The 25,469-nt window shown below is 49.5% G+C and overlaps 1 protein-coding gene across 3 annotated transcripts in view; it reads left to right on the plus strand.

The window, feature by feature from the left end:
• The window catches only part of Mbp (myelin basic protein), a 110,726-nt gene that overhangs the window by 73,974 nt on the left and 11,283 nt on the right, over positions 1-25,469 (plus strand). For 2 of the 3 annotated variants that reach the window (XM_021150283.3, XM_029471817.2), the window contains exons 4-6: positions 5,532-5,962; positions 12,894-12,971; positions 24,003-24,104. In XM_021150283.3, coding sequence (XP_021005942.1) covers positions 5,532-5,962; positions 12,894-12,971; positions 24,003-24,104 — 611 coding nt within the window. The remainder of the gene's footprint in view (positions 1-5,531; positions 5,963-12,893; positions 12,972-24,002; positions 24,105-25,469) is intronic. The other variant, XM_029471815.2, reaches the window with a different exon arrangement.

Below are 25,469 nucleotides of genomic sequence, written 5' to 3' on the forward strand. Positions count from 1 at the left end.
AGTAAGTTGGTACATGGTGGACTCCTGTGGTAAGTCCTGAGGGATACATCAATAGGACAAAAACTCTGACACAGGGTGTGGGAGTGAGATGCAAAGAACAGGAGGAGAAATGGGGAGGAGGGAGAAGAGGATGAAGAAAGGGTAGAGGGAGAAATGGGAGAGAAGGAAGAAGAAAAGGAAGAGATCCGTGGCTGTCATCACACGGAAAAGACCCTGAAGAAGAGTTATGGGCACAATAGAACCCTGAACATGGAGATAACTGGACAGAAAGCCAAGGACACATAGAAGATGGGCTACTGTGATGTTTAGCTGGTCAACTCAGCAAAAGATGAGCCTCCTGGAGTCATGGCCCCAGAGATCTTTAAATAGTAAAAACCACCTCAGATGTCAAGGCCCTGTGCGTCTCTGTGCTCCGAGAGCTACTTCAAGTCCCTGGCAACCCTGGTTGCCTCAGAAGAGTATTTCCCTTTCACCCCTCTGATGGCCAGGCTGTCTTCTGACCTACGCTTTCTAGGGCTTAGCTGTAGCCTGAAGTCTTTTAGAAATCTTCTCTGTGCCCATTTTGGTAAGATGAGATGTGGGCGTGTCACTAAGGATGACACAGATCCCTTCTGTAAATGAGGTCTGAATGGGAGGCCTCCGGGCTTCACTTGACCAAGGCAGCGTTCCTGTGTGCATCCCACCGCAGGGCAGGCCGTGGGTGGCAGATTTAGACTCCTTACCACACTTCTTGCAGGAAGGGAGGAGCCACTTTGGAGACACAGAGGCCTCTCTGTATCTCACAAATAACTGTATTCAAAGGACACAAAGCCCAACTGTTGTAAAAATATTAGTATTCAGATGCGCTTGTGTTTTGTTAATGCGTTTAATTCCTCACAGTATAGCTGTTGTCTTCTCTCCTCATCTGCGTTCATTTCTGACAGCTACAGAATTTATAGCGCAACTCCAGAACCAGGCTCCTAGGCGTTCCTGCCCGGCCTCCACCTGAAAGTCAGCACTGTATCCCTGCAAACTCCACCTCTCCACAGCACCTCAGAGTGCCACGTGTGCCTTTCCAGCACTGTACAGTGACAGGGTCCTGTTGAGCCCAGACAGTGGCCATGAGGAACCGTGCCAGCAAACATCTCCGCCCACTCGGTCTTGCCCTTTCCTTAGACACCCTGAACTGAGTGGCCCTATTTCCACATTACCCGTCATGATGGCACACATCACCCAATAGAGGCCTGAAGGAGACCACAGCCATCCTGGTTCCCAGAGTTGAGGGTGCCTAGTCCCTTGTCACCAGCAAATATTTATACTGCAAGATGAGTTTGCGGTGCAGCTTTGGAATAAGACTGTGCTTTACCGACAGTCGTCGATGTCGTTTGTAGGTCAGTTTAAAGACCTACACGGTTTTGATGAGTTTGGAAGCCTCTGGGGTGTGGGTGTTGTATTTATGCAAACATCTGTTAATATGCACACACCAAGGGCACGACCTGCCTTGGGCCTCACATCAGCCATTCCAGAGCCAGCAGCCTGGCATCCATGTGAACACACACAGTATCTGACTAAAGGAGCCCATGTGAGCCCCGGCAGCTGTGGAGTACCAGGTCACTTCAGCTTACCCTAGAAACCTTAGAACAATAACACTGAGAAATAAGACAGCCAACTGGAGTCGGAGGTCTTCTGGGGTTTCCAACCAGGAGACGTTTTATATATGTTCCTTTTTTTTTTTCTCCATCACCTGGGACATTGGAAGCAGGAAGCCAGCACAGTGTCACCCTGGTCCTGTAAGCAGCTATAGCTATAGTCGTCGTGTATGGCAGCTCCTTCTGTGTGAGCATGTGACACAAAGCACGGATGGGGAAGCATGAAGGCTGTACCACACTTCTCATGGTGTGCTGTCTACCTCTGTGAGTGTACACATGAGAGTCTGACCCTTACCAAGTCTATAAGTGCCTGGTATGAGTCATGTGCCACATATGCTGGCCCCAAAGAGCAGCTGCTGAAAGCCAACAGGAGAGCCCTCCAACAAGACTGTCTCGTTACCCACCAAGATTTTGACAAGTGTGAATCCTGAGAAGCAGAGATACCCCAGCCAGGTGACCCCTGCTGCAGACTTGTCCTGGTTACCAGCACCAAGATTTTAAGGATCGTGAGCGGCAAGAGAGTAGATTCTCACGAGGTGTTGTACCTCTTCCGGAATTGTTTAAAAACCCAGGATGTCCCAGATCACTTTCTGCAGTGCTTAGTTTTCTTGTGGCTCAGACTAAATACCCAGCCCAGGGAACTTAAGGAGGAGAGGGTTTATTCTGGGCCACACTTGGAAGGTACAGTCATAGTAAGAGAAGCTAGCTGTAAGAGCAAGGCTGCCGGCCATACCACACTCACAGTCAGGAAACAGAGAGAGAGACAGAGTGAAAGAGACAGAGAGACACAAAGAAAGAAACAGAGAGATGAGACAGAGAGACAGAGAAAGGAAGACAGACAGAGACACAAAGAGAGAGAGACAGAGAGAGGGAGACAGACAGACAGAGACAGAGACACAAAGAGAGGGGGCCCTGCTTGGCTTACTCTCTCCGGTGTATTCATTCCAGGCTCCTGGCTGATGGAACCTTGCCACTCACATCCCAGGGCGCATCTTCCCTCTGCAGTTAACCTCATCTAGAAACTACACACAGGCCCACAGGCTCATCTCCTGGGTGATACTAACGGTCTCCTAGGTGATACTAATTGTCTCCTAGGTGATACTAATTGTCTCCTAGGTGATTCTACTTGTGAGTCTACCCGTCTCCTAGGTGATTCTAGTCGTCTCCTAGGTGATTCTAGTCATCTCCTAGGTGACTCTGCGCGTTGGTGATGAACTTCAGCCGTCACATCTCAACACAAACAAAGACCCTCACGGGGACTGTTCAGAGTGAAACCTTATTGATCTTCTTCCCATTAGTGTGTTCATATGATCCAGCTTACAGAAGTTATTCATCAAGGCAGTGGGGTCCCTCACCAGGCCCGAGGCCATCTATCTCTGGAAGTCCTGCTGGCCAGCTGGGCCCTGTGAGGTGAATGGAGAGACAGCTGACAGGCTCTTGTGCACCTCCTTGAGAGGTAGTCAGTGCACACACAGGGTGCCTGGGTTGAACACCTTCTTTGGGGACATCTGGAATCTCTATCCTCACCAGGCAGGACGTCTGAGGGACAGCCCCTCTCCCTGATACTCCAAGGACAAAACACCAAGTCGTGACTTAGCAAATGGCATTGTACATATGTGGCTGCGAGTTTGCTATTGGATGGGATGTAGCCCCCCCCCCACCCAACCGTGGTCACATCTGCTTCTTGATGAGTTGGGCTCCATCCTCACGGTGATGTACCAGGGCTGCCAGTGGAGTTGTCCAGGCCCTGTGGGCAGTTCTGATAAGCCATGGAAACTGGGGTGCTCACGATGCTCTGACAGTTACCAGAAAACACCTTAAAGGGAAGTGTCTGCCACAGCCACCTTGGTTTCACTTCTTCCTTCTCTCAGCCTCCCCAGAGTATAAACCTGGACAGTCCGTGGGACTGCCTGTCCCCTCATCTTGACCCAGGCACCATGTCCTGTGAGGGTCTCTAGGGTCTGAAATCTTGAGCTACCCAAATCTCTTCGCTCATCCACTCTTAGGATCTTCCCTGGACCAGCCCTCTCGCAACTTGGGCTGACCTCTGCCCTTTCCAAAACCAACAGACAATGTCCCCCATTTTGCCTTCCATCCCTCTGCCTGCTGGATTCCATGTCCCAGGACAGTGCGGCTCAGGACCTGGAGCTCCTTCCTGCTTAGGCCTCCAGGATGTGTCTGCTCTGTCAGTCCAGCCTCTTTCCTCTGGCTCTAGACTGTCCATCTGCAGGGATAACCTCCCAAGGGCCCTCTTGTGGGCCGCTCACCTCCCGTCTGTCTTCATAGCCTCCTGATGAGAGAGCGCACACACACAGGCTACCTGACTGATGTGTTGCTGCACTGTGGGGTCCAGTGACACAGCTGTGGAGGTCAGGAACCCAGAATTAAGCTGTCTGGGAGCCACAAGCTTCAAGAGTCCATGCTATGGCTCCTACATGCAGGTGGTGCCAGCAGCATTCCTTGGTGTCCTGTGGCTGTGGTTGCATCTCTGACTCTCCTCCGCCTATCACATTCCTTCTCCAGTACCAGGCCTCTGGGTCTCAGTTTCCCTCTCTCACCAGATCCCTAGCTTCAGGATTGCACCCACCCCCACTAGCCATGAGCCCGTCCTCACTGGATCACATCTGCAAAGACTCTATTTCCAGTTAAAGTCACAGACACGGGCAGAGAGAGGGGGATAGGATATGAAAATATCAGTTGGGGGAGGGGCATTCAATTCTTAGCTCACATTTTCTTCATCCAACTTCCCCCACTAGAATGTAAGCTTTGAGAGAAAAGGGACCAGATCTTATTCCTCACCGTGGCTTTAACACTTAGAGAAAATGCATCCCCTCTAATCACTAAGTCATCGACGGGGCTGGGGGGTGGGGGGTGGGAGGGTAGATGGAGGAACGGCAGTGCGTAGTAGGATGCATGCATGCATAGTCTCGTGCATGGGTGCATAGATCGCTGGGCAGATGAACAAGGTGGGGGTGGATAAAGAAGTGGGTAGATGATTGATGTCAGGTAAATACCACTGGGTGGACAGATGGGTGGTAGGTGGATGGATGGTTAGAATAGACAGAAGAGGGATGGATTGATAAGGTGAACGGATGATGGATGGGTGATAGACTGGAAGGGTTGTCAATAGAAAGAGGATAAGGGAAGTGTGAGCTAGCCGTATTTCTACAGGTCAGTAATAGAGCTGGAAGAAGGGGTTAAATTATATCCCTTTAAACCTCACACGAAGCTGAGAGGGAATGGACTTGCTGCCATTGGTGAGGAAAGCGTTGCGTTTCCCGTGTGCTTGGTTGTGAAGTGCTCATGTCCCACGTGAAGCAGTCGGGTTACTGCGGCTTACAGAGGAGCCAGATCCAAATGCCCCGAGTAAGCACGTCTCCGAGCCAGAGGCCTCCAGCGGAATCCGGGAGAGGGATTGCTCAGTGCCCTGCTTCCCTGGACTGTAAGCTGCAGAAAGATGTGGGAAGTCCTATTCTCCACTGAGAACACTAAAAGCACCTTTTGTCAAACGACCGACCGATTCACATCTGGGGCTTGTGCACTGGTGGCCTTTTAAACCAGAGACAACCCACAAGATACCTAGCCTGCGGGGCTCTCTGGTACAGTGAGCAACTTAGGAAAGGCTTTGGCTTGAGCGCTGTGGGCTCTCAGGCCATCGCCCTCTGGGGTGGTTCTTTTAATGAGAACCTGAAGATTGGCCCCTGAGCCATGTATACCAAGCAAGCTCAATCCACGTTAGCTCCCTCTGGTTGGGGCAATCTAACGTGCTATGAGGCTCCTTGGGCCCCGCGGGTATCTGTGCGTTTTATAGGAGACAGCTAGTTCAAGACCCCAGGAAGAAAGCGGCTTTGTCCCCCTCTAGGCCTCGCACAGGCCCACATTCATATCTCATTGTTGTTGCAGGGGAGGCAGATGCGATCCAGAACAATGGGACCTCGGCTGAGGACACGGCGGTGACAGACTCCAAGCACACAGCAGACCCAAAGAATAACTGGCAAGGCGCCCACCCAGCTGACCCAGGGAACCGCCCCCACTTGATCCGCCTCTTTTCCCGAGATGCCCCGGGAAGGGAGGACAACACCTTCAAAGACAGGCCCTCAGAGTCCGATGAGCTTCAGACCATCCAAGAAGACCCCACAGCAGCTTCCGGAGGCCTGGATGTGATGGCATCACAGAAGAGACCCTCACAGCGATCCAAGTACCTGGCCACAGCAAGTACCATGGACCATGCCAGGCATGGCTTCCTCCCAAGGCACAGAGACACGGGCATCCTTGACTCCATCGGGCGCTTCTTTAGCGGTGACAGGGGTGCGCCCAAGCGGGGCTCTGGCAAGGTGAGCTCCGAGCCGTAGAGAAGCTGTGGGTTTAAATGCGGAAAGGAAGGAGAGGTGGGCAGGTGGAACTGGGCCAGTCACCATCGCAGAGCAACCATGTCCCTGTGTCTGAGATACTAGCCCTGATCGGACAGTGCTGATGGCCTGGGGGATTGGGCGTGGAGTGGGCGTGGTTGCCACTTAGCCAATTTCTACTTGTTTTGCTCCCTTTGCCCTTCTCACAAGGGACTGCGATTGGGTGTCACTCAGGAATGCAGTGCCTTCTGCATCCTAACTTTTGAGGCACCCAGGATGTAGCATTGAGCCTATGGGTTCTTAGGTATACATGCCCTATGCCTGGGGCTTCAGCAGATCCCACCGCTGCACAGTGCTTCCGGTTTCGAACCTCATCTGTGCACATTCTCTGCTGGGTACAGGCTGCTATGCTTGCCGCTGTGAAACAATGGTCCAATTGAGGCAAGGAGGTCTGCCACCTCTGCACCTCCAGCAAACTTTCCTCTTTGTCTTATGTAGTTTGGTGGGTGTGGGGATGAATGAATGAATGTTCATGACAAAAAAAAAATTGTTTGATTCCGTTAATTTAAATATAACTTGTGTTTCATGATGTTTCAAAAGCAAATGCCCTGTGTATTAAAATGTATGAGAAGATAAAATTGTGCAGATGGTCCAGTTTCCAAGGGCAACATCTGGGGTGGGCTACGCATGAGCCCGTGGTTCAGGGTTTGTCTGTCAGGTGGCTGCCACCTTGTAAGTGTATGGCATTTTTCCATCTCTCTGTTGGATAGCTGAGCAACTCTTGGGAGAGATGTGGATGGGACATTAAAACAAGCCCTGGTCTTTGAGTACCCTCTCAGTCTGGGCAACTTTTCTGCCTGTAAGTTGTGTCTGTTGTCAAAGCTCTGGAGAACGCAAGAGGCTTTTGACTGAGGTGTAGGGCAGAGGCCCCTCCATGGCTCTAGGGCCTTTGGCAGTGCAGTTTTGAAAATGCTGTAGTCTCCAGCCACACCTTTGAGAGTGGGGATGGTTGTGAACTGCTGGACCTAATGACAGCTCTCCTGCCCCGTGGCCACCAGAGCCCCCTTGGTGTCTTAGCAGCAGTCTGGCCCTCGCCTTGGATGTCACCGCTACTTGTCACTAACACTGGATGTGTCTTACTTGCTAACAGAATTCAAGCTGCCCCAGATTCCTGCACAGTCTGTACTTAGTGGTATCGCCTTCAGCCTGATCCATCAACCTTGTTTCCAGGGCCGATTTACATTGTAGTGGCTTTCAAGCCCTCATCTCGAGGGAGGCGCTTGAGATCTGGAGGCTCCTGACTGCCCCCTGAGGTCCATCTGTATAACCAAGCCCACACATGCACACAGCCACATCCAGTCCAGGCAGCCGAAGGAACAGGACCTAAACTGGGCAGGAAAGATGAAGTCGCCAGAAGGCACAGGGTCTAGAGCCAGTTTTGTGGCCATGGTTCAAGTTGAAATACCATAGTGTGTTCATGTGTTGCTCCATGGCTCTCCCAGAGTGGACAGATGTGCCTTTCCTTCCCTCCACTGCTTTCAAATCACATTCTTTTCCAATTCTTAAAAGAAGAAATTCAAAACTCAAAAGCAGTCCAAATACTATATATATATATATATATATATATATATATATATATATACATACATGTATGTATATATATATATATGAAAATTTTTAAATAATTGGGATTTTTTGAAACTTAAGGTGTCGATTTTTTTTTTGCACCATTGCTGTGTTTTTTGAATATGAAGGATTATTTAAATGAACAACCTTCGTACCAAAAAAGTCCCTCGGCGTTTGCACGTGTGGTCCTTATGGTCTCGTTGTTTATTAGTTTTTTAAATTCGCATGCAGAAATAGAGTTACGGCATTTCCATACAGAGTTTTTGTTGCTGTTCCCCTCTGCCCTCCTGAAGCTTGTTCCAAGCATAGGCAAAGGTACCTCCTTCTGCTGGAAGCTCCCTGGCCAGGCACACAGCAGGGGTCAGGTCATGGTGTTCAAGCCTCTTTGATTGTAGGTCCTTGGTTGTTTAACACTGGCCGGTGGAGGCTTAACTCACTCTACACCCGGCTATAAATCAATCATCATAGAAGCAGTTAGGGGCAGTTACTGCTATGAGCTGTCAGCAGGATTTGTTTCTGTATGTATTTTAATGTTTATAGATGGGGAGGAGCAGGGCTTGTTTTCCTATACTGCAAAGGTCTTTAAGAAAGTCGCAAAGGCTGGAGAGGTGGCTCAGTGGTTTAAGAGCACTGACTGCTCTTCCAGAGGTCCTGAGTTCAATTCCCAGCAACCACAACCATCTCTGAAGAAAGTTGCAAAGAAGAGAGTCCAAAGGCTAGCTAGCATCCCTTTTGGCAAAAGCCAGCACCCTTGATGTCATTCTAAGATGTGCATCTAACACCACTGCAGGGTGCTCTGGTAGGGCCAGCACCTGCCACCTGGAGATGTGGCTATGTGACCCACCCATGTGGAAAAGGATCTCCAAATAGAACCTGGGAGACTCTGAACCCCCTCCCTCACCCTGCAGTGGGACTTCTGGTCATGTTGTCTCCTGCATCCTCCCTCCCCGGGCACGTGGTGCCTCCGTGCCATGCAGAGCCACCACCCCCAGCTCCCAGAATGTGGGGACAACACCCAGCCTTTGTGCGTTTTCTGGGCTGGCATTCAAAGGCAGCCCATGAAGAATGCTCTGAGAAGGCATATTCTTCCAAGGGCTTTTCGCTGTGCACATGCTCCTTGGGAAGTTCATTTACTGTGCGCATGCTCCTTGGGAAGAAAGGGAGGCTGTGCTGTGGCCTCCAAGGAATGGGTCTCCCAGCCCGTAGAATGCCCAGGCCTTATGAGGCTGTGAGGCTATGGCTTTGGGGAAAAGAAAAAAGACACCTGCTCCGAGCCCATTACCTCTTGCCCAGTCCCGGGACAGTCCCCAGGCCACCAGCCAGCGTCTCAGAACACAAATCATAGGAAGGTTCCTCTTCCCACCCAGAGCAAGTAGCATCCCACGGAGGACCTAGGCTGATCATGTAGTGTCACATCCAGACAACACAGGGGCCACAAGAAAACATTCTTCCATTCTCCCGGGATGGGAGAGACGCTCTTCACCTGTATCTGTTTGCCTCTATTTATTTTACCTGAGATCTCCGTTTCTAACCCGTTAGAGCCGGCATTTCAGTCAGTCTTCAGATGGCCGCTCCGCCTCTAATTTTGACAGGATGGGTTTAAGATGCTTCCTGCCACTAAGTCCTAGGTGATCTTGTAAATTAGCTAGAACATCTTTTTTCCTGATACTGTCCCATGGCATCCTAAGTTTTGTTAGATGCATCTCCGTTCTACAGTTAGTTTTGTCTTCACTGTTAATGTGGCAACAGAAGGCTCCAGATAAACTTGCCATCCATCCTGTGAAAGGTGACATTAAAGGTCACATGAAGGACACAGTGGAAGTGCCCAAGTAGTACTCCCAGGGTTCCAGTCTAGTGCCACCGTCATTGTCATTGCCTTCAGATAAGAGAGAACTCAGGGATCCAGGCAGAAGCAAAGAGAACTAGGGACCCACACACCATTCCCTGCCTCCAGTCCACTTGGCAAGAGTTTCCCAGAGACTCTCTGGAAAGAGTCAGCCTGGGATGGACACACTAACATCTGTGTCCACGTTCACACTTTTGAGATTTCTCATGTGAATCAGAGTAGCCTCACTTGGTCAGTTCTGGGTCCCTGGTGTCTAACTCTGCCTTTCTGCTGCCTCAGTCGGTCGGCACAGCCATCCACTGACACTGGAATAGGAATGTGATGGGCGTTGCACCCTCTGTAAATGTGGGAATGTTTGTAACTTGTGTTTGTATCTAATGTCGATCCCCTTAGGTGGTTGTACTATAATTCAATTTTGTTGTAAACTTCAGCATAAGATAAATAAATGTACATCTGCTTTTGTATGCACTCATTAAACATTGTAACAGACCAAAGATGGTGTACTAATTGCACATGGACTTTTTAAGTTGTATTTTTATTTTCCTAATGGCACCGTGTGACTGGCGTTTCCGTGGCTTTGAGAAACACCTACAGGTAAGTCTGGCACTCAAGTTCTTGCCTCTTCTGAAACGGCACAGTCCTGAGTCCTCTGTCTCTACCACAGACTCAGGGTGGTCTCTCATCACGGCACTGTAGCATCTAACTCTTTCCCTTCCCATAGGCATGGTCCTTGTGTGTGTTTAAGAAGTATCCAGTGGATGCTAAGGGATGTGTGAGCGGGCACAAAGGAACCGGCCCAGGGCTCCCAGCAAATAGTTACTGAGTATCTCACTCTTCTGTTGCTGTGATAAAAATCCTGAGTAAAGCAGCTGGCTGAAGGAAGAGATATTTCAGCTAGCACGTCTCAGCTGAGGGAGCCTGAGGCAGCTGGTGACACTGCAGTCCAGACAGAATCAGGGACTTCTCTTTTGTATTCAGAACAGAACCCCAGCCCAGCGAACCTCAATAGGGTGGATCTTATCATCTCAATTAATCTTATCGAGAAAATCCCTTATAAGCCCAGAGGCCTGTCTCTTTGGTGATTCTAGATTGTATCAGGTCAGCAATCAGCATTAGCCATCACAAGCACCAGGGCCCCCCCACCCCTGGGCTCCCCAGGGAGGGTGTGTTCAAAGGGCGACAAGGCTCCTCCCGCTGAACTGAGAGGCAGGCAGACTCCTCTTCAGGGTGATGCTGGAGGAAGCTAGAAGGCCTAGAAGGAAGACAAGTAAGAGATAAAACTAAAACTGAGTGAATTTGAATGTGGTCTGTGTAGCATCTCCGCCTTTTAAACCCATTCCTCTTTAAGGGGCCTATTTCCTGATCATTGGTGCTCCTTTCCAGGGAGGTGGGGGTGGCAGAGATTAGCCAGCTGGTGACAAGCGGTTCTGACTGGTTGAGGGAAAGTACAGCTTGACCTCTGAAGAACAGATCAGCCTAGGGGAAACAGTCCCTCTTTGAGCTCATGCTGAAAGTCACTGAGGTGCCAAGATATTAGCTTAGTACTGAAGAATGACTGGACATTCCCATCAAACCGTGGCTTAATGTTTTGTTGTTGTTGTTAAGGTTGTTTTGTGTTGTTGTTGTTGTTGTTGTTGTTTCTCTGTTGTGTCTTTTGTCACAGTCTCTATTTTGTTTATTTGTTTACAAATAGAAAAAAGCAGAGAGCAGCAGCTCAGATAGCCGGAAGTGTCCCAAGGGAACCCCTAAAAGTGGCTCAGCGCCTCTGTATCTCCCTAAGGGCTGTTCTTGCCCCGCCCCTGTCACCCCTTCCAACCTGCAGGTTGTCTCAGGCTTGGGCACCTGTCAGTGGGAGCCATTGTAATTCTGTCACCTCAGACCCTTGTGAACTTGCACAGCCATGAGAATGCTCACCATTCTTTAACCCTGTGTGGGAGTGGTGACATCAGGGTACAGATCACACTTCTGTAAGTGTCACTAGGTCATACTTTCTTAGAACCATGATTTTGCTCCACCCTGTATGTAGATGTCAGGCCTGGCAGGGCTGTGGAGGAGCTCACAGGGACCGACACTCATGGAGAAAGTTGTCCCCATGGGCCACAAAGGGGGCACTGACTGAAGTTGCACCCTTATCTTTTGCATAAATGTGTAGCCTGGACTTGCTCAGTCACCCTCACTGGCTCAGTTGCTCCTTCATCTTCTGTGTAGCCCAGGCTTGCCCAGTCACCCTCCCTGGCTCAGTTGAGGGATCTCTCTTCATGGGGACAGCCATGTCTGCCTGAGGAGGTTTGCTCTAACAGGAATACTCAGTTGCTCCCTCTCTCAGCTCCCAGTACAGGAGACTTAAGAAATCCACCAGGATTTCTTGCTAGTATAGAAGATGCCTCTCTTACATGGGTGAGGACTCTTGGCTATGAGACAGACTGCTGAGCACGGGTCACCTCTGACTTTCTACTCTCACCCCTGCGGTGTTGACTTTCAGTGGTACTTCTGTGGCTCATAGTCACCTTGCAGGACACTCAGCCCACGGTTAAAAAGGCCATTCATCGGTAACAAAACAAGAGTCTGGAACATCCTGGAGGGATGGACTCTCTTGGCTGACCACTATAAGCTCCCTGTTCTTCTCTCTCTCTCACCCGATCCCGTTCTTCCCTCGCCCCTCCCTGTTCTTCTCTCACCGCTCCTCCCTCTTTCTTCTCTTGCCCATCCCTGTTCTTCATTCGCCCCTTCCTGTTCTTCTCTTGCCCCTCCCCCGTTTTTCTCTCCTTCCATTTCTCCCACTCCTTGTCTTTCACTCCCTGCATCTCTCCTGATTATTTCGCTGTGAACAGGCAAAAAGTGTCGCCTCCTGAGGGCCATTTGTCTGGGTGCTCTGATTCTGTTCTCTTGACGCTTCCTTGAACTTCGGATGTCTGCACACGCTCTCATAGCTTATAGGAGATTCTAAGTCAGGAGTAAACTCCACATCACGAGAAGCACAGCGGTACAGTTGGGGGTAACATGACCCGTGCTGGGGAATAAGCAAGCACCTATGCAAATGGAGTCCCTGAGCTTCACCAGCAAGAATTTGGGCTAGAAAATGTCCTCAGGAGTGACCCTGAGCACTGCAGCTTCTGAAATCGGCTCCCTATACTCTGTAGAAGCCTTGAGAAGGTGAGCGTGTGCCACCCACTGCTGATTCCTACTTGGAAATCCAGCACAAAAGCCACCACATTTGCCAGTAAGGAAAAGGCCTGCAAATAAAAGGCAGAGTAAATCGAAATGATTCCATTGCAGTTCCATAGTAGGTCCCCAAACGCCTCCACAGCACCAGACAGGAAAGCATTTCTTTGCCTGCTGGGGGTCGGCTACACTGATCCTAGAGATGTGCGGAGGACTGTGGGGCTGGCTCTGCAGGCAGTGCCCACGCGGGACTCACCCGGCCCACTCTGTCCTCCTCGGCAGGTACCCTGGCTAAAGCAGAGCCGGAGCCCTCTGCCCTCTCATGCCCGCAGCCGTCCTGGGCTGTGCCACATGTACAAGGTAAGTGGCGGCTGCTGGCCCACCAGCCAAGGGTTACCTGGTGTGAGATGTTGTCAGCACTGTGGGCCTTTGAGAGGGTCATTAGGACAGGCAACTCTTTCAGGGGCTCACTGTGTCTTGGGGGTTCAACATGTTTGTAGGGTATCTGTGAGTCCAAACCAAGATAGGAAAGAAAGCCCCGAGGTAGGGAGCCTGTCTGCGGTGTGAAAGTCTCAAAGGACAGGACAGAGCTGTCAGGTCACCATAAAGGGAACAAGCTGTAGGCTTGTGGTGTGGCCTTCTATGATACCATGAATGTTGAAAAGCCACCAAGAGGACAGGCCAGGAAGGACCAGCCTTGCAAGGCATTGCTTGCCCATGTTCCCTGCCTGCTTTTACAGCAAGCTCCTACAGATGTCAAGCACTCCAGCTGTCACCTTGGTTTAACTCAAATAGCAAGTGTCCTTAAGCCCAGTCCACAGCCATCTGTCCCTCTGAGTGTGTCATAGATAACATGGTTGGGATCTGCCCTCACTTCCCAGGATGGAAACCACCACATTAACAGACTGTGGATGAAGCTGGGGAGGGCAGAGATGAGGAGATCCTTCAGTCAAGCACAGTTGGGACTGCTCCTAATGTAAGCTGAATGTCACCACACAGAGCCTGTCTCTCAGTGACTGTGTCACACAGAGGCACATGCCGTGTGAGTCTTGATGCCTGCCTTTTTCAAAGGCAGCCGGTGAAAGGTTAAAAAACTAAGTCGTAGACCATTCTCCGTGCTCCACGGAGCACCTATCAGGAAGAAGGATGCTTAGGGATCAGGGGGACCACACAATTCTTCTGCAAGGTATTAAAAGGGAGCCACAGCAATCAAGGCGGGCAGCAGGAAGGGTGCCCATAACCCTAGGCTTTGGACTTCCTGGGTCAGACGCTTGCACGGGAACTCAGCTTGAGGTAGGTGACCTGGGGGGCAAGTAGCGGGTACTTGAGGAGGTTACAGTCCCATGCCTTGCCATAGCGTCGTGAAGAATGAGGAGCATTCCCACTGGCCTCTAAGATGGCCAGTCTGGGGCCAGGGCTGAGAAGGCAACAGAGGAAAGCAAGGTTAGTCTAGCCTGGGGCCGTGGCAGATGTGTGACTGCAGACATAGGCAGTACTGGGAGCCCTGGGGGGCATTGAGATGTCTCTTAAGTGATAAGACTGACTGGAAGCCCCATGCAGGGTGTGTGGGCAGACCACTGCTCAGTTTTCTCTGGGTACTTCCCCGGAGTAGTTTCTGAGGGTGCCCTGTGCCTCCAGCATTCATCTTTCCTGGGACCTGCTGGGACCTGCTGGGACCTGCTAGGACCTGCTGGGTCCTGCATCCACTTGTCTTTCCTGAACCGGGAAACATCTTGGGCAACAGCACCTGCCCAGCAAGCACCTGGCCCCAGGCCCCACTGCTCCAAGACTTAGCATGCTGCTAGTGCAACACGTGTGAGTGCTATAACAATGGCAGGTGCTTCACCTAAGGGGAATAAGGGGCTTGTGGTACACAGGGCTAGATGACTGAACCAAACCGTAGAGCATTGGCTCATCTGAATGACGCTGACACCACCTACCCTACCCCCTGCTCCAGACTTGAGACCCTCTGCTACAGAAGGTAGACCCTATGCATAGAGAATGAAGATTCTGACTGGAACCCAGGGGGTTCCCACAGCAAGGAACCATCAACAGACTATTTGCTTTTTCTCCTTTAGAATTTACTTAGCAGAAAGAACCCAGCCCCTCCTATTCTCTACATCTTCATCCCAAATGCATATATTTTAAGTTTTCTGTGCATGTATTCTAATGGCTTCAGATCAACGGTCTTCTCAGGGAGATAAAGCCATTGGGTGGAGGCCACAGCCTGGATAGCAATTTAACATTAGAACATCCTAAACTTTAGGTTGTTTCTCAACCAGTGGGTTCCAACCCCTTTGGGAGGGTCAAGTGACCCTTTCATATATCAAATGTCCTGCATATCAGACATTTACATTATGATTCATACCAGTAGCAAAATTACAGTTATGAAGTAGCGAGGAAATTATGGCTGGGGATCAGTTCACCATGAGGAATGGTGTTAAAAGGTCGCAGCATTAGGAGGGTTCAGAACTGCTGCGTCAGGAAGTGGAAACTCTCTCCCCGGATGCTAGAACATGCTACGGGTTCCCAGCGTGACATTCTTGGCATCTATTACTTGTGAATTCCATTTTAATTCAAACAGGGTTTGAATTAACTGGCTTGAACATACATTAGGACCAAAGGAAAATAGACAGCAGTTATTAGGTGTCACGAGTAATGCTTGCTTGTCTACTGTGAGGGAAAACAGAAATATAAGACACTTGACTTTTGACTCTGAGTCAAAACTCAGAGGATACTGTGACCACTGCTAAGCTGGCCGTCCTGGCTCTGAGTGGCCCAGCGTGCTGCTTCCACTCTCTTTAGCAGTGGAACACACTACTTATTATGCTCTTTTAAAAGGCACCTCTCTGTCTGTGTCTGTAGAGAGGCAGGTATACAAACATGCTACTATGTGTTCCCATTTCCCTCCCTCTCCCCCTTCCCCCTCCTTCTCCTCCTCCCTGTTTGCTAAAACACCCGCAGGTTCTGTAACAAAGACCCGCCTTCTGTGAAAGAGCTCACACGGAAGGAGCTGACCCTAGCACTGCTAATGGCCCCCTCAAGCACTAGGCCTCCCACTAAGCATTCATCTGTTCTAAGAGACCCAGTCATTTTCTCAGGGAAGTCTTGCTCTTCGGAGCCTGAGGGGCAAAAAGGAAGGAGCTGGAGGCGAAGAGAAGAGCCTTTGGGAATAAAACACAAAAGTTCCCAAGTGGGAACAGGTGCCAAGCTCAGGGTGAGAAGCAAGAAATGCAGAGACAGGTCTCGTGTATCCCACGTGGGCAGCCCTGGTCCCCCTTCCTGCATCGTGGCTTGCTAGGCTCGAGCCTACCATGGACTGGTACCAGGCAGGCAGCATGCTCTGCTGAAGGGAACATGATGAGCAAAGCTAGGAGGTAAGGAGACCCTAACCACAAGGACAGCCTCCTGATTCCTCCGTGTGTGGCTTGGCAGGAACCCTGAGGGAGCGGTGGACAGGAATAGCCACCTCCACTGTTTCCTTTGGAGTCTTCTCAGCTCCTTGCCACCCTGGCAGGATACCCCATCACCACTGTAAATAACCCCAGAGGTTTTCCAAAAGGCCCACAGTGCATCACACCCATCAGCTCTAGGGTTCTGGAATCGTCTGTCACAGAGTGAGAGGCAAAGGCCTGAGGGTTAGGTCTCATCCTACCAGTCTGCCATGGAATGTTCCAGGGCTATGGCCTTCACTGAATCAGACTTGTTCACTTGTGAAGCTGTTGCGACCAGAGAGAGAGGCCTGTTAGGTATCCAGAGAGAGCTTTGTGCTAATCAAGCAAGGAAGAGGTGTATGCTCGGACCAGGCATCGTGATGCGACATGGGCAGTCTCATCTCTGTGTAGTTCATTTCCAACCTGCTCTAGAAACACCTAAGCAGCCCCAGAGTGCAGTGCTTGACCTGAAGGCCCAGAGGCTCAAGCCACCTACCCTGTGCTGCTACAGCTCTGGGGCAGTTTCCTTTCTGTTATGGAGTTTGTTTCCTCCGTTGTTAAATGAGAGGCTTCGTTAAGCAAAAGATTCAACAAACATTGCCCACTGGTCTGTCTTCAGGAGAGGATCCTAAGACCTCTGGATCCTTCCCTCTAAAAGGCAGAGCCTCAGCGGGTGCTAGGCTTCCTAGATCTTCCACCCACAGGAAGTGTAGCTTGCAGAGCCTGGTCCCTGTCCACACAGAGGGGCTACCCCCACACAAGTAGCGCTAGGAGCTGCCTGGACTGTTTGAGGAATCCAGTTTCCTCCTGGTTGCTCCACACATGACTCTGGGTAAGATTTGGATGGAGTTTGTGGCTGCTCATGGTGTCTCTCTCTCTGGGGCAAGCGCTGACCAGGGCAGGAGGCCAACTGCCTGCCTGAGTGCCCAGCTTGTGGTGCGGTATGCACCCCATCCTGCTGCTGAGCCCAAGGCCTTTGCTTGCTGGAAAGCCTGTAGTTGCCTCACTGTTCTTGCAAAGAAACCTTCCCAGACCCCACCCTCCACTCTGCCTACACACAAAGATCCAAAGCCACAAAACCAGGTGCTTCCTGCCGTCCAGCTCTAGGTAAGTGAAGGGGGATCACAGATTCAAGACTAGCTGGGGCTATATAGCATGACCCTATCCCCAAAGATAAATGCCACATAGCATCAGTGTTTGCTCCGTGCTTTTTCTGTGACCTCTGTTTGCTATTTGTATGAACTGTTACATGTTGGACATATTGAAAGCGACAGGTACTTAGAAACTGTAAAGAAAGGGAATATTAAGACCAATACCTACCCCACCTCCCACCATGTTTACAAGGAAACGGGGACAAAGGCGCAGGAACTGAAGGATGCTGGGGCGAGGTGCCACCTAGCTGCTGGCCTACTCAAAGCTGAGAGGCAGCACGGCCAGGTCTGTGACTTCCTGCAGATGCCACAGGGCCACTGCTCTTCTGGGGACCCACTGTCCAGGAGAGATGTGGAAGCTGGCATCAGCGTAGACCCTCTGAAACCAGGAAGACCCAGGCCTGGAGACCATCCGGTTAACACTAGAAGTGCTTTGTTGGCATTGCTCTCTCTCTCTCTCTCTCTCTCTCTCTCTCTCATCATCGTCATCATCATCAAAGCTGTTTCAAGTGCACATCCAAGGAGCGAGAAATCCAGAGGATTCTGAAGTTAACTGTTACACTGCCAAAGAAGAGGGCACAAAGTTGTCAGAGGCAGCCAAGGGATCTTTGTCCTTCGGGTCCTGGAACAACATGAAGGAACTGGTACCCCAACATTGCAGCAGTGTCATGGTAACTTTCCCTTCACACGTGGCTGCAGGTCAAACGCTAAGGAACCCAACACTAAAATGTGTGGCAAAGCACCCCCCTTCCACCAGGGACACAAAGATGGACGCCGGTGGTCCCAGGCTATCTCCAGAGCAGATACCATCCCTGCCTTGCCATGTCTGAGGGCAAATACAACACAGTGAAGTTAGGGGGCAGCCTGAAGCCTCCATCTATCCATACCTGTCCAGAAAGTAGAAAAAGCCACAAGTATGCTGCCCGGCTGGCCATGAAGAAAGAGGGTCTCTCTTATCGGTCATCGGCATCAGTGACTGTGATGCCTACATGTTCTGTCCCACCGATGCCCGGCAAAGAACTAAAACAGGAGGGAAGCCGCACATCAGCCCTGATGGCAGAATTTAAAATGCATGGATTTTGCTAGGGGGGAAAAAAAAAAGAGATAACACCTTCTCCTGAGATTATTCCAAGCAGCTTGATCACAAATGATATCATAGTCTCTTCTGTGGACGTGGAGACCAGACCAGAACTGGGGCATCCAGTGCTGAGAGAGATGCGTCCTGAAGCAGCCACAACATCTGGGTGGCCAGAGAATGGGGAGTCAGAAGTCAGGAAAGATGGCCTCCACTGTGGACATGTTCTGTCACCGTCCTGAGACCATTGTCAAACATGTCGGCACTCATTTCAGCCATGACCTCTCCCTGAAATGGTTCACAGATAGATTGGCTGTTGACCCTGCCACTGGCTCCCAAGCGGGAAACAGATGTGACAATCAGACCATGAGAGAAGGGAACTATCTGTGGCCTTCTTCCCCTGGAAGCTGTGTTAATGAGGAGAGCTGTTCACAAGATTTCCAAGGCATGGAGAGCATGAACGAACACAAAAGCTCAAAGAAGCAGCAGAGGCCAGTCCTACCAGAGAGAGGCTCTGTGGGTGTCAGACTCGGGGGAGTGCAGATGAGAGGAGACGTATGCTTCCACTTTCACCTGCGCAGAGGAGAAAACATAGTATCAAATCTGAACTCACTCTGGGGGCTGTTCTGAAAAAGTGTATCTCAAGGTGGGAGCTGCCACCTGCCCATACAGAGCAGCCCCTGAGTTCAATTAAGACAGTTAAGTACTCGCTCCAGTTTGCTCTAGTAAGAGTGCTGACTACAGTGTCCTGACGCCACCGTGTGGCTGAGATGTGTGCAACAGTCTGTGATGCTAGGTGAAGGAACAGGGTTTGCCCAGCGTCTGTGGGAACCAGGGCTCAAAATTAAATGTAAAGGAAAGAAAGGAACAGGCATCAAAAGATAACTTGGTTTGATTTTTGCCTCCCATAAGCAGAGCAGACTGTTCCTACCTGCTGGGGTCGAGGCCTGGTGTTTTCTTCGATGGAAATTGGCAGGGTCCTACATTTTAATTCCATGGAAATGAAACGTTTTCAGTGATGATGGCATGACGGGAAATCCTGTCTTTAACCTTACCTGCGACTGCATTTTCAAGTCCTACTTAATTAGGATTTCCCAAGCCCAGTGGGCTCCATCTATCTGTTCAGTTCTTTCCCTCAGATATAAACAATTTCTTTCTGGCCCACGGCTTCAGAACCTAACATCTGCAAACCTTGAAATGAATGGGTGAAACCCATGATTTTAAACTCGATTCTTCTCCCGCATCTTACCGCCTGCTGTATAACAGACCAGCAGCCTCCTGTGGCTGTCACTAATCACGTGGTCCTCCCACGCTCTCCACACCCAGTCTACCTGGTTCGCGCTGCCTTGTCTCCAGCACTGGGCCTGGACTCCTCGGGGCCTCGGCGGGAAGGCTTTAGCCTCTCAGTGTCGCCCTACAAATGAAGCGGAGGAGGGCAGTAGAGCTGGGTGAAGGGTTTGGCGTCAGTGAGGGGACATAGCACCTCCTGCTTAAACGTGAGTCAGCAGTTGTTTTTCATTGTTTACACAAATCTGCTTGGAGACAGGAGAAAGAAGAAAGTATAACTCTAAAAAACCTGGGTAAAGCTGGTCTGGATCCCAGGCAAGGGGAACCCTTCTCGGGCCAGAAATAAAGAAGTAGAATCTCTTTATTTTGCTTAACCATGAAACCCCAGGCCCCACTTCCTTGTGAAACGGCTATTGTTAAAGCTCATGATGTGTCCCAGGCCGCTCTTAGGAAGCAGCCTGTCTTCCGCAGAACAAGCAGACGCCCAGTCTGATGACCACTGGCCTCTGATAGAACTTCCAAGCTTAGCCATCCCCAACCTTCCAACCTACAAGAGGTTGGAAAACATGAAAATCCCTTTCCGGACCTCTGCAGAGAGCATGTCTGAGCGCCCCCTGCTGGTGAGGTTGGAAAAATTCCTTTCCGGACCTCTGCAGAGAGCCTCTGAGCGCCTCCTGCTGGTGGTGGGCACTGTTTCCCACTGAAGGAAACTGGAATTTTTCAAAAATAGTGCAAAGAGGCTAATGGAGAAAGAATGGATCTTAGAAATCGATGATGTGGTTGGCCAGGGTTGCCTTCCATAGTTATAGAACGATTCATCATAATTTTACTTTATGTCGCCGCAAAAGTTTGCCATCTTTGCTTATTAATACAAAGCTGTACTGACACAAAATGAGGTTCCTGACGTAACACTAGGAAAAGAGAAAAAATAGACAAAGAGAAGGCTGTGTGATAGGAGCTCCTTTAAAGCCCTTTGCAGCCTTGGCTGACCCATGGCAGAACTGCCATGTATGAAACACCTTCCTGTAAGTATACACCATTTTCGAAACAATTGAACTTTTTATTTCTGAAAACATGATTATATTTGCAGACCATCACTTGTACCAAATGTTCGGCTCCAAACACAACCATGGGGTTCACTGGCCAGGCCTTGGCATCAGGGGGGCCAGATGGCAAGACCACCAGCCCACTCAGATTCCAGTAGTCATTGGCAGGCCAGCAACCACGGCCTTTGCTCTGTGGCCCTTCTTGCTGGTGGAGAACTGACGTGGTTACAATGGCTGTTAGTAACCTACAAGAGCGATGATCTACCGTAGATATGCTCAGCATAGACAGACTGTGCTCTTGAGGAACAGCACTAAAACCCCCACTGTGGGCTCTTTGCTTAACCAAGAGCACAGCAAGGTTTTATCTGCCAGATACATACCTGCATATAACTGATAAAAAGCTACAAGATGAAAGCCCTTCCCCCCAAAGATACCAGCTCACAAGACTGTAGGCAACCTTGCCCATCACCAGTGTCCTCTGGTAGACACTCAGAAAATCTGGAATATCCATGTCTACAGGGAATGTGGAGTAAGCCATTGTAACTAACTGAGCAAAAGTGACCTATAAGAAAAGTTCCTGGGTGGAAGCAAGGCTCGGGCTGCCTTCTCACAAAGGTTCTGGTGGGGAAACTCACAAAACAGTGTAATGGTTCCAATGACTGCATGCTGTGCAGTCATAAACCATGTCAAATGGGCTTGCTTTGTTTTTATAAACTAATATATAACAAAGTAGACTCGCTCTGTTTCGAGTTCTATATGTATTGACCAATTTATAAACTTGTATAACTACTACCACAAATATATACCAACCTAAGACCACCCCTTCTTTGTGTACACAACCCCCCCTTTCTTTCATCTCCTAACTACAGCCACCGCTGCTCTAGTCTCCCTTCCCATAGGATAGGCCTTTCAAGAATACACATAAAAAATAGTCTATATGAAATCTTTTTGAATGGCTTCTTCCATGCAGCGTGACGTAGAGGTGTCTTATTACATTTTCAAAACGTTAATCTTATTGCTAAGAAGGATTCCATTGAATGAGCACTGTCGGGCTATGCTGATTCTCTTGATGAAGAACATCTGAGTCTCTTGTAGTTTGCAGGGATTAAAAAGTTCTACAAACCTTCAAGTGCAGGCTTCAAGTGAATGTAAGTTTTTCATCTAAGATTTAAATTGTTTTCCTTCAAAAAGATATATGTTCACCCAATATATTCATGCAAAAATTATTTTCAAAGATATAGCATTTCTCTTTCATTCTTCAAAGCATGAAACGGGACTGGAGGGTCATACCATAAACACATAATCAGTGCTGTAGGAAACTGCCAAGTTGTTTTTCCTGGTGACTGCAGGATTTTGTACTCCCATTGCAGTGCATGGGAGAGTTCTAGTTGCTCCCTGTCCTAGCTAACACTTGTTATTATCGTATTTTCTTAGCTATCTGAATAGGTGGTAATAGCATCATCTCATGGAGCCTGTTTGCAGGATCTTCATGGCTGTTGCTATTGAGCAGCTGTCGTGCTGATTTTTTTTTCCCCATGTCTCTTTCTTACTTCTGAGCTTTGACGATTTAGCTGTTCTTTTAAAACATATTTTATGTTTGAGTCTTTCTTTTTCATATGTGATTTGCAATATTTTCTCCCAGTCCACAACTTGTCAGTTCATGCATAACAGTGTTCCGTGCTGTGTCAAGCTTTAATGGGGTCAGATTTACTGTTGAGGGCTGACGGGATGTGCCTAGAAGGATAGTCAGTCTCCTGGTACCCACATTAACCAGAGGGTTCTCCAAGCTGATGCTCCACAGCTATGGCGTTGCCAAGAGGCAGCTGACAAGGAGACCACAGAGCATTCGTATGGCAGTCTGGGAAGGTCTGGCTCCTCACAGCAGCCGAGGCAGAGCAAATGCCATTCTGTAACCAAGGCAGGCCACTGGGCATGTGGGAAGTGAAGAGGCGCCGCCCTTGAGAGTTTTTCAGGATGTGAGCTCACTGTCAGAGGAGAAAGAATGGGAGAGGAGAGGAAGAAAAGGAAGCCATTTACAAAGTCCCTCTGGCCCACTGGAGTGGGTCAGGGGAGGCGGAGTTTGGCCTGGAAGAGTGAGCAGATTTAGAATGTGGTCCCTGGGAAACAGTGAGCTTTGGTCCCTGCACAATAGAGAGAGGAGGAGGAGGAGGGCAAGAACTATGTCAAAGGTCTGTGATGTAGGAAGTGGGTGAACAGCGTCGGGGTGATGGGGAGAGATCAAACCCACAGCTAGGATCACTTCCTACATGGAGTAGCCATTTGTCCACAGCCTCAGGACATACAACGCAGAGGGTAAAGCTATGTTAGCTGCTTAGTTCATCACGAGGATCATGATATAGCCGACCCGGAAGAAAGCCAAGTGCTAGGCAAATGGCACCGGTGCAGCTCCAGTTCTCACCACAGAGCCACGCCCATTACATACAGCCGTAGGGCCTCTCAAGCTCTCGAGAAGCAGCTCTTGCCTTTCTAGGTGGCAAACTCCCCAGCGGATTCTCCCAACCCGAGCCCAGAGAGACAGGATGCTTCAAATGACTGGATTGCCATCCCAGACACATGGCTGTGACCCCTGCAGACAGGCTATGCATATCACTCCTGTTGTCCTTGAGGCTGTTTGGCTGAGGTTCCTCAGAATCAGCACAAGGTTGACTCTGAGTGCTGGGAGCAAAAGAGGGAGAAACAATGAAACCTGTGTGATCTCTTCCAGAACTCCCTGTCTGTTCCTCTCTGAGGACGGTGACGTTGTGAAATCCCCTCACAGCGTCTTTCCAAAGATTCCGGGTTAGTCGTAGACAGTTTCTGTGGCTCTGTGCACGTCCCCTGTGTCGAACACAGGTAGAGAGTGACAGCCAGGAGGACAGCATCAGGCGAAAGCAGAGCTATTTCAGTCTCCCCTCCAAGCTTGCTCTCACTTGAGGTAAATCACTGGCCATGTGCTTGCTAGAGTATCTTATTGGCCATATTCACTGGCCTAGAGCCCTCTGGTTCTGTGGGTTATGACTCCTCGGCCCAGATGGACGCTCAGAGCAGGTGTTACTTCCATCTGACTCAAGATGGGAACGTGATAGTCCTCTGTCGACAGACTCAGAACCCCGGTGACACGAGGTGACGAGGCTAGCTCATAGTGCACAGCCCCAAAGCGAATGAACAGACTCCCTCTGCCAGTGATGGCTTGAGAAATAGAGAGTAGCCACCCAGCAAGCTGTGGTTATGCACTACGCATGCTCCACTAAGCCCCGCCCCGGACTCAGGTGTTTGGTGGCGCACCAGCAGCTTCCAAATCCCCAGGAGGCATGGAGTAGAGACTCACCTTCCTCAGAAGGGCAGACGTGGCCCACCTAAGCCCTCTCCATCCTCAACTGCTCGCTTCTCTCTTTCAGGACTCACACACAAGAACTACCCACTATGGCTCCCTGCCCCAGAAGTCGCAGCACGGCCGGACCCAAGATGAAAACCCAGTAGTCCATTTCTTCAAGAACATTGTAAGTGACTGTGCACAGGGGAACCAAGAAATCATCAAGGGAAAGGTTGTGGATCCAAAAGAGGTCTTAGCTCACACCTAACATCCATGGATCCTTCTCAGGGTGCCACTGGCCTGAGGGACACCAACCTCAGGAGGACCTGGGTCATCCCAGGTCCTAAAGGACACGCGTGGGTGCATCTGCCATGCTTTTAAAAACCTGTATATTGTAATAAGAATTTAGTATTCCTGAAATCAGACAGCTAGTAGGTGCTTAATTAAAAATATAGACTTTATAACCTTGAGAAATGAAAATGGTGGGAGTCAGAGTTGCCCAGGAGGGCTGGGGAATGAACAGAGAAATGCAGGGTGCGTTAGGCCAACAGAACTGATCTGCACGGCATTGTAACATAAGACACATGATATTTGTTAATACACATAGGATGCGTGCCACATAGAGTGAACCTTGATGTATCCAGATGATGATGATGGTGATGATGATGGTGATGGTGATTATGGTTAAGATGGTGGTGCTGATGATGGTGCTGATGATGGTAGTGATGATGATGATGATGATGGACAATGATGATAATGCCCCAATGTTTGTTTATCACTTAGTACAAGCAAATCACGTTAATGCTGGTGCTAAAACAGCAGAAGCTGAGCAGATGTGTGGGAGTGCCCTATGGGTACAGGGGAAATGTGTGACTTCGTTACAATTTCTGTGTACATCTAAACTCTTCCACAAAATAAATGACTTAGTTACTTCTCTATTGTGGTGGCAAGACACCATGACCAAGGCAACGAATGGAAGAAAGGTTATTTGGGGCTCAAAGGGTGAATCAGTGGCCATCATGGTGGGGAGCATGGTGCTGGGGCAGTCGCTGAGAAATCCCATCTTCAGACACAACCATGAGGCAGAGATAGGAGGATACACAGATAAGTGATCAATAGAGATAGATAGATACAGAGTTAGAGAGGTAGAGATGATAGATAGATAGATAGATAGATAGATAGATAGATAGATAGGAAGATATGATAGATAGATGATAGATAGGAAGATATGATAGATAGATGATAGATAGGAAGATATAATAGATAGATGATAGATAAATAGATATAATAGGTAGATAGATTGATAGATGTGATAGATGATTGATAGATATGATAGATAGATGATAGATGGATAAATGGATGGATAGATAGATGCATGATAGATAGATGGATAGATAGATAGATAGATAGATAGATAGATAGATAGATAGATAGATAGATCGATAGATAGATAAAGATATGATAGATGATAGATGGATAGATGGATGGATAGAGCAATGAGTGGGAATGGCCCACCCAAGTGCCACACCTCTTCCAACAAGGCCACACCTCC

Source organism: Mus caroli, unplaced genomic scaffold (assembly GCF_978045245.1).
Source record: "Mus caroli unplaced genomic scaffold, Mus_caroli_1 scaffold_19, whole genome shotgun sequence".
In the NCBI taxonomy this organism is placed as follows: Eukaryota; Metazoa; Chordata; class Mammalia; order Rodentia; family Muridae; genus Mus; species Mus caroli.